At 41.9% G+C, this 16441-nt stretch overlaps 1 protein-coding gene across 5 annotated transcripts in view; it reads right to left on the reverse strand.

Moving 5' to 3' along the window:
• Positions 1–16441, reverse strand: part of LOC143931124 (5-hydroxytryptamine receptor 3A-like) — a 71425-nt gene that overhangs the window by 16257 nt on the left and 38727 nt on the right. For 4 of the 5 annotated variants that reach the window (XM_077455739.1, XM_077455740.1, XM_077455738.1 and 1 more), the window contains 2 exons: positions 5433–5542; positions 2695–2867 (listed from right to left, as the gene is read on the reverse strand). In XM_077455739.1, the coding sequence (XP_077311865.1) occupies positions 2695–2867; positions 5433–5542 (283 nt within the window). Of the gene's footprint in view, positions 1–2694; positions 2868–4619; positions 4763–5432; positions 5544–16441 lie in introns of those variants that run through there. The other variant, XM_077455742.1, reaches the window with a different exon arrangement.

Genomic DNA, 16441 nt, shown 5'->3' on the forward strand with positions numbered 1-16441 from the left:
ATCAATGGGCTGCCCTATGAGTGCTGCAGCAAACGCCCTACCAAAAACATGCGCTCCACTATGCTATGTGTGAATGGACCCCACTCCACTCTAAATAAGTTCTGGAGCTTCTTTGGGGTGATTGTTGCGTGTAGGGCAACCCATTAAAGTGAATGGGCTACCCTATGTGTGACAAGGGGAAACGCTCCGAAACACCCAAAAAAACAGAGGTGTGAACGAGGCCTGAAACCTCAGTGTCTCTGTCCATTCCCTCCTATGTACTCGTATAAAGATGGCCATACACTATGCAATCTGCGATCTACAGCTTTTGTTATGGGGAAGAGATTAGGTGCAGTTCTGCTGGGGTTGGGGGGGGGGTCCCTGTTTCCAGAAGCATGACTGTGATTGGCCACTGCTAAAGCCAATCACAGTCCTGCTAGCCCCATCCACCATCTGGAGGAAGATGACTCTCTTGGTTGCCACTACCAATCTCAGAAAGAAAGGATTTCACTGTGATTGAGAAAACCACAATCAGGTGACGGTTTGTGGAATTACTGTTGAGCTTCTGGGAACTTTGATGAAATTATTCCTGAACCTTTGCTTCACTTACTAGTGGACCCCTGCACTCTGTGTCCCTTTAAGCCACAGCCAGTATTCAGCGCAATGAAAATCACACCCAACTTTTCCTGTGGGGCAGAGAGCTGCACTTTTTCTCAGCTGCAGGGGGCCCAACTTATGATCCTACACACAGGCCCACTGCTTTTAGAAAATTAGCTCATCATTGTGCATTCATTTTTGCTTGTATGTGACATCACATACATCACATACATCTCATACATCCAGGACTCAAGTCCTGAAACGCATGGGAACGGAGTTCATGTACTTTTTCCACAACAGGAACTCGGTTCCCGTTAGCAGCCACGTCCTGCAAGACTTTGAAGTATGCAAGCTGTGTGGCAGGTGCAGCACCAGCAGCCGCCGACACAGCTTGCAATAGTAAGTGGCACGCACCTGACCATTCAGGCATTGCCAGTAGGGGGCCCCATTACAGCTTCCTCTTCGATCTACCTGTCAATCCCAGCTAGCTGACAGGTTGATCAGGTCCCTGCTGCTAAGAGATTGTATTTAGTCCGACCTTTTGTGATGCCCTCCTCCCCGTCGGCCCCTCCTGATTTTCTGTCTCCTCATCTCCCCCCCCAGTCTCCTGCATACTTGCTCTGTGTGTCCCGCTGAATCCCCCCCTCCTCTATCTTCAGTGCCATATGATGAGAGAACCGAGAGGAGGAGCACAGCTATTCTGCTCACAGGACATGCAGGGAGAGAGGTGTGCTGAGGGAGGAACATCAGTTTGGGGTGGTAAGCTGAGCACAATACCTGGCAAAGTTTAATGCCAGGAGGGAAGTTTATGTGGAAATATGTGAAGGGTTGGAATAGCAGTGAGTGTGTGTTGGAGCCCTGCAGAGTTTGCAGCCACCCAAGCTAACATACATCTCCTAAGCAGGAACACATCACTATCTCCCCAAGCATTCTGTCCAGATAATGTGCAGTTCATTTATGTCCTTTCCGTTTAACCCTGTGTTATCCAAACTCTGTTCAATGAAAAGTGTAAACTCACCACATAAACACTCCATATACAAAATAACATTCTCCAATAAAGAGAAGAACATGATGTTCACATTTGCATGGAAGCACTTGAATGAATGCTGATTATTCAGAGAATTAATGTATTTATGTTTATTGAGGATTTTTATTTTTTTATGTACTAACAGTTAAGCTTCATACACACAATACAAAAATTGGATGAAAAATACCACTTTTGAAGTGTTTGTGTATATGATTGTATCATTTTATTTTTTTTGGTAGGGGAGTGGATCTTGGGTGGGAGTTCCCACACTTTTTTCCCCAGGATCCCATATATCACATACTGTACATCCCATACATCACAAACAAGAACGTGGGCTGGATGCGAGAGATGGATCAGCAGGATGAGTGTGCCAGGACAAGGAGATGTGTCTCATCTCTGCTTCCTTTCATCACTCTGTATATCATCCATATCATAGATGAGAAGAGGGTACAGCGGTGGAGAAAATGTGCAGGAGGCATAGCAGTGGGGCAGATGTGCGGGGAGCTACAGTGGTGGAAGAGATGAGCGCAGTCCCGGCATTGGACCAGTGGGATGTCCATCATAGGTGCTGCAGGCTCCAGAAGGTGAAACCTGCTATGTCACTTGACTGCAATCGGAAGCGCTTGAGATCAGATCGGTCCCCGCTCAGTGGCGGCCCTCTGGGCTAACAATAGAATGGTGCATGCCTGAGACCTGGGGATTTTCGGGGACCCATTTGGGGCAAAAGCCCCCCTCCTGATGCCACTGGTTCTGTCTGTCTATAGTAAGTCTACTAGGGGGGCAAAGAAGGAGCTGTGTGCAAATGTTCTCTTGTTTGTTCCTCCCTAGTGCTGTCCATAGACTGGAACTGCCAAAAATATTATAAACACCAGCAATGGTCATTCCATCTGCTTGAATTTTTATCGTTTATACTGGTAATGCTAACTAGTTATACAGATTGATTTATTTTATTTTTTTAGTGCTGCCATTCAGATGATATATAGTAGGTATGAATACCAAAGCTGTGTTCTAAAAAATTAAATACTTTTACTTCCATTAGAACTTATTACAGAGCAAATATGTCAAACACATGATCTGTGCAACAAGCATACCTGTGTAAATAAAAGAGCCAAAGGAGAGCCTGCATGTCTGGACGTCAAAAGGAAACTTGTAAATGTTCAAATTGCAGGTGCTGATAATGCGTAGTGGCATTGCATTAATGATTTGCCCATTGTTACGCAGTATATAATATGGAATTTCTGGAGAGTTATTATCATTTTCCGTCCTATGGGACAAGACAAGGGATTAGCTACAAAGCATAATACAAATATCCCATTATACTGATAATGCATTTTAACCCAGATTACACTTTATGCACACCTCCTAAATTTCTGAGATCAGAAAGGAGGGGCACATTTTATTGATATACTTCTAGCTATATGCCGACCACACTTTACTCACTTCCCTCAAAAGGTGTTAAAATGCCATAGTAATTAAATGTATCTGATAATCGCACAACTCATTTATTGTCAGCAAACAAAGGTCTCCAGCCAATTGTGTTACAGCGACAGACAAAATCCATTACTAAATGTTGAATAGTAAATTCAGCAGTAAGAAAATAGCAGTCAGTGGCATAGCATGGGTTGTCAGTTCCCAGGGCAAGACAAATAATTTGCCCCCCCCCCCAACCTGTGGACTTTTAGATACCCCCACCTTAATCACACCACCAGATAAATTCCACACACTCTGATCACACCCCCAGATACTCCCCCACTCTGATCACACCCCCAGATACTCCCCCACTCTGATCACACCCCCAGATACTCCCCCACTCTGATCACTCCCCCCAGATACCCCCCCGATTCCTCCACTCTGATCACACTCCCAAATCCCCCCCCAGATTCCTCCACTCTGATCACATCCCCAGATTCCCTCACCAGATCCCTCCACTCTGATCATACCTCCAGAACCCACCCTCATCCCTTCACTCTGATCACACCTCCAGATCCCTCCACTCTGATCACTCCTCCAGATGCCCCCAGATCTCTCCAATTTGATCACACCTCCAGATACCCCACCAGATCCCTCCACTCTGATCACACATCCCAGATACCCTCTCACCTGTCACACACACACACAATTCCCCACATCTCACTGGTCCTGCAGCACGAGGGACAAGAGGGTTAACTGTGTCCTGAGCAGGCAGGAGTATTTCTCCACCATGATCTCCGGTGGCAGCAGCTGCAACCAGCGGGGAGCCTCCTCCACCTTGACCTTTTCCTTTGCTGGCACACCTGCGCCCCCCCGGCCTGTCTACCCCACCCCACCACACCCCAAAGCGCATCGCTCACTGCCTGCACACCCTTGGAATCGGGATCCGTCTACCACTCCGCCCTCCTCTGCATGCTTGGATCTATTCTCCCTGTTTTCTCAGTGACAGCAGCTAAACAGCAAGTAAACTAAAACATCCATGCTGCGCCCTCTCACCTACCAGGCACAGTGTGTAGGTTTTAGTTTGCCTGCTGCCTGGGCTGCCTTTTGGTGGCCCTGTCTACCCTGTCTGCGCCCCTCCAAATGTTGCCCCCAGGGCGACTGAACCAGCTGCCCCCCCCATGCTACGCCACACCACTCAACATATACCCTGTTTCCCCCGAAAATAAGACCTAATGTGATTGTTGGTGATGGCTGCAATATAAGCCCTACCCCCCAAATAAGCCCTAGTTAAAGTCTTTGTAGGTCTTATTTTCAGGGTAGGGCTTATTTTTGGGGAAACAGAGTAGGGATTATTTGGGGGGTAGGGCTTATATTGCAATAAGAAAAATAGTCTCATCAGACCAGAGCACCTTCCATTTTGGGAGTCTCCCACATGCCTTTTCGCAAACTCATAACGTGCCATTTTGTTTTTTGCTGAAAGTAATGGCTTTGTTCTGGCCACTCTGCCATAAAGCCCAACTCTGTGGAGTGTACGGCTTATTGTCGTCCTATGTACAGATACTCCAGTCTCTGCTGTGGAACTCTGCAGCTCCTCCAAGGTTACCTTAGGTCTTTAGGTCTCTGTGCTGCCTCTCTGATTAATGCCCTCCTTGCCCGATCCGAGAGTTTGGGTGTGTGGCCGTCTCTTGGCAGTTTGCTTTTGTGCCATGTTCTTTCCATTTGGTTATGATAGATTTGATGGTGCTCCTAGGGATCATCAAAAATTTGGATTTTTTTTATAACCTAACCCTGACTTGTACTTCTCAACAACATTGTACCTTACTGGTTTGGAGAGTTCCTTGGTCTTCATGGCAGTGTTTGGTTAGTGGTGCCTCTTGCTTAGGTGTTGCAGCCTCTGGGGCCTTTCAAAGAGGTGTGTTTATTTAATGACAGGTCATGTGACACTTAGATTGCACACAGGTGGACATCTTTTCACTAATTATGTGACTTCTGAAGGTAATTGGTTGCACCAGAGCTTTTTATGGTCTTCATAACAAATGGGGTGAATACATACGCACATGCCAATTATCAGTTTTTTATTTCTGAAAAATAGTTGTATATATTTTTCTAATTTTACTTCACCAACTTAGATTATTGTGTTCTGATCCATCACATATAATTCAGATTAAAAAAGCATTGAACTAAAGGTTGTAATGTAACAAAATAGGTAAAAAGCCAAGGGGGGGGGTGAATACTTTTGAAAGGCACTGTATATTGGAGACCTGGTAATGTTCAGTACAACCTCCGTTTCTACCATTTATGGTCTTCTCAATTCAAGGAAGTTGGACACACCATAATGTAGGGAAAGTTTTTGGTGTGGTATCAACACTGGGAAGCTGTCACTCCATATAAGAACCATCACACTGAGCTCACTTACATTTCGTAGATGTAAAGGTCTGGTTTCCAGAAATAATCACTGTTAACAAACAGTTTCTTTATTCCACAAAAGTCATCTGGGTTCCAGCTAATGTATTCATCGCTCCATGCCTGGTAGGTAAAAACAAAATGAAATGACCCAGGATACCTGTATAATCTTATCCTTATGTGGTAGAGTGTTTAGAGGTGAGAAAACAACCTCATTTACACTAGCATAGTTACACCTTCCCCCTCATGTAGAATTATTGCATACTCAGGTTGACAGCTCTTTTCCCTTATATCTGGAATCTGATAGACGCACTACCTTTGGGAACACCCGCCTTTCACTAATCCCACCAATGGCATCATAGCACACTTGTACTAAAAATTCTAAGAGGTCCAGATACAACTTCATTGAAGAGAAGAGAAGACTTTGCTGAAAGTAACAGCAGAGGAGCCCTGGGAAGCTTCCTTTCTTTTTTGGATACTGTGACTGGGGAAGTGCTGAGTAGGAGATCGGTGTGGATATCCTGGTCTGGGGAGCCAGTGAGAGGGGCTACCAGTAAACCGCTAAGGAAGCCATTAAGGAAGACTATCCATGGCCATTTATATATGCCTATTACCCCTGTAGGGGTAGCAGGAGTCGGTGAGTGGGGACCTTGAGGGGGAGCACTAGAGTCACCTGATCTGATGAGCACAAGAGTCACCTGTTTCTTTGAACACGTGGTCATTTTGGAGCTTCGTTAACTTTATAACTACTTTATTGTGTTTTTGGACTTTTTAATTTTTTTTATATATTGTAAATGTATATGTTTGGCTGGTACACTTAATTTTTTGGTTGGCACACTCTATATTCCTTGACTGCCACACTGGTCACTAATTGTTGGATTAGAATTCTTTATGTAATTTCTTATGTTATTTGGGTTTTTTTGTCACGTAAAGAATTAATAAATTTTTTGCACATTAAGCATCAATCACATACATGATGCTGATATTAATATTCTCTTTGCATGTTATGGCTTATTAATGCACATATATACCACGTTATATGATTTATTATTATTTGTTCACTTCAGCACTGTAGTGTGATAGAGTGCAATATTGGTCGGGACTAGGTTTGTTCCCCTTTATAGGTAGTGCCACTTACCCCACCTGCTTCACCTATCAATAAAAACTTTCACCGGTTTTGTTACTTGTCTCTGGACTCATTCTATTTTTTTGTAAGTGAGGTCTCCAGAGCTGGACACAGTGGGGGAGAATTACTAAAGATGGTGAACACAGAACACGGTGCAACTGTGCATAGTAACCAATCAGCTTTTAACTTCAGCTTGTTCAATTACGCTTTGACAATAAAACCCAGAAGCTGATCTACAATCTTCAAGCAATGCTAAATCATATTCCATGTTACAGATACCTCTTCCATGTTACTATCAACCCTTTTAAACACCTTTGTGTTATCAACAAAAAGATATACCTTGCCAAACTGTCATGAATATCACGTCTACCCCAACGCAGGTGGTCAGACACTATAGCTGGAAACTGTGTGCTAAACCTATAGTAGCCTCCTTTCCCTTAAGACAAGCAGGCCTACCAGTACTTGGTTGCTCCCAGGACTTATACACTATGCTATAGTGTCTTGCCACCTATAGACTAAAAGGAACGCATTCACATAGCCACATCCGTAAATTGAGGAAATACACAAAAAGAAAAGGAATACTAAACCAGTAAACCTAGGTTGGACTTTGAAGGCGTAGGAAACAACAAAAAAGTATGAAAAAATAACAATATTTATTAGAAAAATTAACAAAACATGAATGAAACATTCAAAGAAGAGTAAAAATCATGTATACTAATAATAATGTACAGTGAACCCTTGTGTATCAACATGTTTCACCGTTAGGCCTCTTCAGGGTACGATCAAGGTTCTACAGACAGCAAATAAAGAGAATGGATCTCACTGTCTGAAAATGGAACATTTTAAAATCAGAATAATGATATAACAATATATACTTAAAAATGTTAGTCTGTTTAGCGAGGAGAGCCATGAAAACACATGGATACATACAAAAACATAAAAAAAGGATATAATGGAATAATAACAATACCTTATATGAGACAAATCTTTTTGTAAGAGATATTGTTACATACCATTATATCCTTTTTTTGTTTGTTTTCTGTTTTTATGTGTCCATGTGTTTTTATGGCTCTCCTCACTAAACAGACTAACATTTTTAAGTATATATTGTTATATGATTATTCTGATTTTAAAATGTATATGTTCCATTTTCAGACAGTGAGATCCAATTACAAATAACAATTACAAATTAGATAATAATATGGGCCCAGTGTTGTTTTTCCACTTTCCTACACTATTATAGCATACATTCCGTGGTGCATTTTCTTTAGCCCACAAAAATCTGTCTCTACCATGAAAAGGCTAGGTTGGTGTGTTTGCCCCCAGGTTAAACATTTCCAGTTCTCTCCTGTTGAATCTGAAGAAGCTGTTTGGGTGATCAGTGGAAAGTCTTCAACAATAGAAAACAAGTCTAGCTAAATGTAACTACTCCCAGCTATTCTTAGAAGTAACAAACCATTAGTAACAAACCAAACTGTATTTTTCAGAGAGAAATCTGTTGTCAGATATGTGCCTAATGGTATGTCTAGTTTTGCCCATGTATATCCATCTGCTGATCATTTTGACATTACATTTTTACAGAAAAAAAATCTCTGATTATGCATTTTTTTATAGCTTATTATAAAATAATTTTGAATTTCCCAGGCCTGTGGCAGGTATATTGAAGACATTTTCATTTAGAATAATTATTTGTGTTTGTTTGAAATATTTTTTATTCCATGTTATATGATGGGATATTTAATGCAAATATTGAAAAGAAATAACGTGTGGAAGATTTTTTTTTATTTCCTACTAAATTGATCTGAAACCAATATTTATGTTTTTTAAAAATATAAATTTTTTATACCTAGACACAAGTTAAAATCTCCAGAATATTGACATACATACAGTATACATTCAAATAAAATATATCAAATCAGCACCCAACCTGTTGATTATATACAGTACAGTAAAATATTTTATTATATCTTTTCATGTGACAATACTGAAGAAATGATACTTTGCTACAATGTAAAGTAGTGAGGGTACAGCTTGTATAAGGGCTCCTATAGCGTTTGTATGGCGTTATTAAAAGCGTCAATGAGCTTTAGAAACGCCCTATGCGTGGTTTCGTAGTGTTTGATGAACGTTAAAACTGCTCCACAATGGAAAGTGAAAGAAATAAACAAATTATAATGCGCTGCATCCGCACCAAAACCACAACAAAAATGCCTGCCAGAACGTTTCTAGAGCGTTACCATAGACTTGAATGGGAGGCATTAGAAGGCTTCAAACACCTCCTGACTTGACACGAGGCTTCAATTTTGATGCGACGCAAAGCTAACGCTTAGTGTTAACAGCACATTATGCTGTCTATTATATCTTGTGCAAACGCCTTTCCAACGTGAACTCAGCCTAATACCGCGTACACATGGTCGGACTTTCCAATGGCAAATGTGCGATTGGAGCTTGTTGTCGGAAATTCCGACCGTGTGTAGGCTCCATCGGACAGTTTTCATCTGAATTTCCGTCGCACAAAATTTGAGATCTGGTTCTTAAATTTTCGGACAACAAAATCCGTTTGCGTAAACTCCGATCGTGTGTACACAATTCTGAAGCACAAGGTGCCACGCTTGCTCAGAATAAATTACGAGACTGAAGTGCTCGGTCTGGTAAAACTAGCATTCGTAATGGACATAGCACATTTGTCACGCTGCAAATTTTGAAATCTTTTAATGCAGCTCATTCTCGTCTTCTTTATAATGCTAGAAAAATGAGGTTGTTTTGCTGCTCATATGCTGCTCACATGCTCACACAGAGTTCTCACAAACTTCTTTCTTTATAATTTCTTGTGATCTCATGAATAATATTAATTTTTTTTTTCGTCAGATCTCCATAAAACTTGTTTTTTTTTTTCAAGTTCTGCATTTTTTTTTCTAGTGCTCTCCATAATATTATTTCTCACTTTGTGTGTCAATTTACCAAAACATCATTATTATCTTGTATTTTTTAACCTCAAGAAGGTTGGTTGGTGTCCCTTGTTAATTTGACATTGTATTTTAGAAATGTACCTGCCTACTCACAAACAAACTGTCATTTTTAAAGTAAAACACATAGGCAAGTATTTGTGAAAAATAAATATCAATTTATTATGGGTCATAACAAAATAAAGAGGAAGGCAACGCTGGAGAAACTGGTAAAATTTCCAAAGCCTTTGTACCCCAGGGCACACATCAATTATTTTACAGTCAAAATTGGTGGCCCGAGGAGTCCATATACAGTGCCTTGCGAAAGTATTCGGACCCCTTAAACTTTTCAACCTTTTGCCACATTTCAGGCTTCAAACATAAAGATATAAAATTTTAATTTTTTGTGAAGAATCACCAACAAGTGGGACACAATTGTGAAGTGAAACGAAATCTATTGGATAATTTAAACTTTTTTAGCAAATAAAAAACTGCTCTGTGATAGTCTCAGGGTTCTGTTGAAAGTGCAGAGAGCATCATGAAGACCAAGGAACACACCAGGCAGGTCTGTAATACTGTTGTGGAGAAGTTTAAAGCCGGATTTGGATACAAAAAGATTTCCCAAGCTTTAAACATCCCAAGGAGCACTGTGCAAGCAATCATTTTGAAATGGAAGGAGTATCAGACCACTGCAAATCTACCTGGCCGTCCCTCTAAACTTTCAGCTCAGACAAGGAGAAGACTGATCAGAGATGCAGCCAAGAGGCCCATGATCACGCTAGATGAACTGCAGAGAACTACAGCTGAGGTGGGAGAGTCTGTCCATAGGACAACAATCAGTCGTACACTGCACAAATCTGGCCTTTATGGAAGAGTGGCAAGAAGAAAGCCATTTCTCAAAGATATCCATAAAAAGTCTCGTCTAAAGTTTGCCACAAGCCACCTGGGAGACACACCAAACATGTGGAAGAAGGTGCTCTGGTCAGATGAAACCAAAATCGAACTTTTTGCCCACAATGAAAAACGATATGTTTGGCGTAAAAGCAACACAGCTCATCCCCCTCAACACACCAACCCCACTGTCAAACATGGAGGTGTCAGCATCATGGTTTGGGCCTGCTTTTCTTCAGCAGGGATAGGGAAGATGGTTAAAATTGAAGGGAAGATGGATGCAGCCAAATACAGGACCATTCTAGATGAAAACCTGTTGGAGTCTGCAAAAGACCTGAAACTGGGACGGAGATTTATCTTCCAACAAGACAATGATCCCAAACATACAGCAAAATCTACAAAGGAATGGTTCACAAATAAACGTATCCAGGTGTTAGAATGGCCAAGTCAAAGTCCAGACCTGAATCCAATCGAGAATCTGTGGAAAGAGCTGAAAACTGCTGTTCACAAACGCTCTCCATCCAACCTCACTGAGCTCGAGCTGTTTTGCAAGGAAGAATGGGCAAGAATTTCAGTCTCTCGATGTGCAAAACTGATAGAGACATACCCCAAGCGACTTGCAGCTGTAATCGCAGCAAAAGGTGGCTCTACAAAGTATTAACGCAAGGGGGCCGAATAATTTTGCACGCCCCACTTTTCATTTTTTTATTAGTTAAAAAAGTTTCAAAAATCCAATAGATTTCATTCCACTTCAAAATTGTGTCCCACTTGTTGGTGATTCTTCACAAAAAATAAAAATTGTATATCTTTATGTTTGAAGCCTGAAATGTGGCAAAAGGTTGAAAAGTTCAAGGGGGCCGAATACTTTCGCAAGGCACTGTAATAGTGAGCACAATCCGGTCCAGGAATACAAGAAATCAGGAACAGCAGCAGATGACATCTATGTCCCCAGGCCATGGTCATACAACAGCCTGCATCTTTTGCCAGACCAGACTGAACCCAGGCCATCACTCTCTTATCTTCCTTACACACTTCCTTCCAGGCTGTGGCTCTGGTGTTGGAGGTGTGGTAGGGGGTGGAGGAGGAGGAAGAGGAGAACCTGGAGGAGGAGGACCATAGTTCAACTCACAAATGTGACTTTGGCTTGTGAGTTCGCCCCTCAACACCTTATTTAGGGCTTGAAAGATCACTTCCTCACATAAGAGACATTGGCCCTCTTCCATTTCCAGCATTTTGTAGGCTGTCATATAGGCATAGTCCTCTTGAACACTGGGCGGGTTTCTGAGGGCCGCAGTAGCCTTCAGAAATAGGCCAATTGCTGCCTCCTTCAGGTCACTCCTCTTCCTGGAATTTTTTGTGGAAGGCCGATGGGAGTGACCTGGGATTCGGGCAGGCTACTGGGCCTGGCCACCTCATGGCTGAAACTTACCCCCGCCACCTCCTGGCTGCCACTTTCCACGGCCTCCTCCTGGCTGAGGCTTTCCTGTGTATGAAAAAGGGATATAGTTTTAGTTTTTGGTTCATCAATCACACACAATTTTCAGCTCATGACTGTTACAAATTGAATTTAATAAATAGAAAAGACTATCAATCTGACCCCAGCATTTTTCATTCTTGTCACAATCATTTGTGGCCACTACTGTCTATTGATATGTAAAACACTTTGGGAAATCAGAAATTAGTAATCAAAACTAACATGTATTTAACATCATTTTTTCTGGTTGTCACTAGTGTGGGACACCAGAACAAACTTTTTAGGGTGTCCCACACAGGTGCTCCAGTGGGTACTAGGGGGTGTCTCCATGTGTGAAACTTGTCCAAAAAAGGGAAATATTCCAGCTTTGGAAATGAAATAAAAATGTCTTCAGCTTGGAACTCTGCGACTTCATGCGACAGCGCTGAAAACTGAAAATTGGCCGGGGCAGGAAGGGGGTGAAAATGCCCTGCATTGAAGTGGTCAAAAGGCATTTTTATAGTGATATCAAGAATATTATTATAATGCTTGTTGTTTGTCTTTTTAGGCAAGTTACCACAACACCATTATTCCTGGACTTTTAAGATCAAAGATACAACTATGTTGGTGTCCCGTGTTAATTTTACATTGTATTTTTTTTTATTTAACTGCCTACTCCCAAACTGTCATTTGAAGTAAAACACATAGCCAACTATTATTCTACATCATTTTTTTATTGTGCAGAAAAAAAATAAAACAAATTAAATTAGATATGCTGTCTGCCATCCAAATACAAAGAACTTAATCAAAAAGTGCATTCTATGCATATAAAAATCTAGAAAATATAATGTAAAAAAATCTTTATAAAAAAAAAAAAAGAGCTGAGTGGGGAAGGGGTTAAAATACCCAGTCTAGCAGCCTTGTGGGGGGGGGGTCTTGTGGCTGGTATTGCCACTGACCCCCATGTTGCTGTGGTGGGTGGGATAGCTGTGGTGTGTGGGTTGGCTGTGAAGGTGGGGCCACAAAATCCAAAATGTGGGTGCTTTCAGAAATTTGGCCCCTCACCCCCTTGTTGAGGAGCTGCAGGATGAGTTCCTCGCACCTGCTCCTTTGCTTTATTGGCAGTCACACACCCAAATGCCTCAGCCTCATCGGGTCTGTACGGAACGCAGTAGTGGCCTGGCTGAGGAAGGAAGCTGTGGCCTCCTCCAGATTCCTGCTCTTCCTGGCCCTTTTAGCAGCAGGACATAGGGGAGGGATATGCGAATATGTCTAGCTACTGGCCAGTGGCTCCTCCAGACTGACACTTTCCTGTGTATGAAAATGGAACATAATTAGAATCTTTTTTAGGGTTTGGTCATCAATCACACACAAATTTGATCTCCTCACTGTTGCAAATTGAATGTGGAGTAAAAGAAAAGACTATCATTCTGACCCCAGCATTTTTCATTCTTGTTCAAATCATTTTTGGTCAGTACTGTCTATTGATATGGAAACCACTTTGTTAAGGCAGAAATATTTTACCAATATCGTCTAGTTATCATCATTATATTTTTTGATACAAATATGTTCAACAATGTTATACCTGGGTCAAGCTGCGCTCCTCCACATCTTCATCCTATGCATCAGGACCTGTGCGGACTTCAAGAGCTGTGGCCTCAGCAGATGCCGAAGGGAGCATAGACAGCGATGGCCTGGGTTCTGTCTGGTCTGTCAAAAACCGCATGCTGTTGTAATACCACAGCCTGGGGACATATAGGTCTTGTCAGATTCCAGGACCTTGTTCAGCTCACTTTTAAATGTACTCCTCAGGTTAGCAATTTTTTGCTTTAAATAGTTGGTGTCTGCCCTGGATTACACTGGTTTGACCAACTCCACCAGTTTCTCCAAAGTTTCCTTCCTCAATATTTTATGCTCTTAAATATGGACACCTCCTGAAATTTTTAGGCCTCAAAAAAATAAAGGATTTGGAAAGGCATAATGTTTTTGAACTTCATGCTTTAGATCCATTAAGAACAAAAACATTGTGTGTGTATAGCAGACCCACAGCACACCATAATAGTTAGGTGAAGAAGATAATATATCTTATATAATAATATATATATAATAAAGCCCATTTGGAAACATATTAGACATATAAGAAACACAAACAACAGTAGTTCAAATGAAATAGGAGTTTATGATCTTCCAAAAAATATATAAATTATCAGCTACAATTTGCTGCCAATAGACTGCCCCTCTACCCACAAAATATTCCAGGTATTTCTGCCACTTCTTCTTTATAGTCTCGTAGTATGTCTAGTAGGTCACTACGTTAGTGTTTTCGACCAACAATTTGTGTACTGTTAGTATGCAAGACAAGACCCTGGCACACGCCCTTTTGACAAAAATCAGACGCTCGGTTGGCTAACAAACAGTGGCGGCTGGTGATAACATTTTTTGGAGGGGCGCAAACCCCTCCAGGTACCTACCTACCCATCCTCCACTGTCATGGCTCCTAATACCCGAACACATTATACACAGAGTGCACAGTACACGCAGAGCACACAATGCATAAAGAGAACACAGAACACACAGTACATACACAACACATACAATACACACAGTACATACACAGAACGCACAGTAAATACACAGAACACACAGTACATACAGAACATACACAGAACGCACAGTGCATACACAAAACACACAGTACATACAGAACATACACAGAACACACACAGAAGGCACAGTACATACAGAACATACACAGAACACACAGTACATACAGAACATACAGTACATACAATACACACAGTACATGCACAGAACACACAACATACACAGAACACACACAGTACATACAATACACACACACACACACACACACACAGAACACACAGTACATACAATACATACACAGAACACACACAGGACGCACAGTACACACAATACATAGACAGAACACACAGTACATACAATACACACACAGTACATACACAGAACACACACACTACATACACAGTACATACAATACACACACACACAGAACACGCAGTACATACAATACACACACACACACACAGTACATACAATACAAACACACATAGAACACACAGTACATACAATACACACGCACAGAACACACAGTGCATGCAATACATACACAGAACACACACAGTACATGCACAGTACATACAATACACACACAGTACATACACAGAACATACAATACACACAGAGTACATACACAGAACACACAGTACATATACAGAACACACAGTACATACACAGAACACACAGTGTATACACAGAACACACAGTACATATACAGAACACACAGTACATACAATACACACACAGTACATATACAGAACACACAGTACATATACAGAACACACAGAACATACAATACACACACAGTACATACACAGAACACACAGTAGATATACAGAACACACAGTACATACAATACACACACAGAACACACACAGTACATACAATACACACACAGTACATACTCAGAACACACACAGCATACACAAAACACACACAGTACATACAATACACACACACACAGAACACACAGTACATACAATACACACACACAGAACACACAGTACATACAATGCACACACACACACACACAGAACACACAGTACATACAATACATACACAGAACACACTTCTTTCCAGCCTGAATGTCAGTTTTGAGTTTGCCATATTTTAAAACAACCTGTTGCTGTGACTCTTCCCCATCTTATCACAGAGTCCCACAAAGTAGCTGGCAGCTGCCATGCCATGAGTTACTGCATGTGCAGAAGAGACATCCGGAGCAGTCTGCCTGAAGGGGGGAGAAGAGCAGAGTGACATACAGAGTTCTGATAATATCAGCCGATTTGTGAGCAAAACTCAGTGGAGTAAATGCAGGAGGGTTATAATCAAACTTGCATTACCTTTTTTTTAATGTGTAGTGAAAAGGGGGGGGGGGGGGAGGGGATCTAATCTGGCTTCACCAACAGCTGAATAGATGAGCTAACAAAAGTAATCCTCAGGTTACCATAAAAGTTTGATCTTTCCACACAAGCAGGCTTACGGGCAAAACACTCACTTGCCTTTGCATGGACAAGAATCTGCACAGTTAAATTCTTCTGGTGGGGGTGAGGACATCTTGGTAAACTCAACGGCGGCCCGTCCATTCCTGGTCTCTCCCTGTGTTCAGTGGAGAGGGGAGGGGCCTCCCCTCCCCACTGAACACACAGGGATTAGTCCTCATGGCGGCCATTGTTTTGTAGCCCGCCGGAAGTGATTTTGTTCTCACAATGAGAACAAAGCACTCGGCAGGGCGGATGCTGGTCGGCGTGACCGATTGCGCCACAAAGCATCTCAAAACCCCGCCAATAAAGCGTCGTGTCTGCAATCTCGTGATTGCACTGACGTGGCGCTTCCCATAGTGCACTGTGTCCGGTGCCCAAAAACAGTGCACTTAGGTAAAGGAAATAAAAATAAAAAAAATAAAAAAAATCTTTAAAATAAAAAATGTTTTTAATTTTTTTCTGTGTGACTACAGCGGGGGGGGGGGGGGGGGGGTGGCGTCTGGACACCCCCTATGGACGGGCCGCCAC

The sequence above is a fragment of the Lithobates pipiens genome, unplaced genomic scaffold (assembly GCF_037356315.1).
Source record: "Lithobates pipiens isolate NorthernLeopardFrog02 unplaced genomic scaffold, aLitPip1_a1.2 Scaffold_10, whole genome shotgun sequence".
NCBI lineage: Eukaryota > Metazoa > Chordata > Amphibia > Anura > Ranidae > Lithobates > Lithobates pipiens.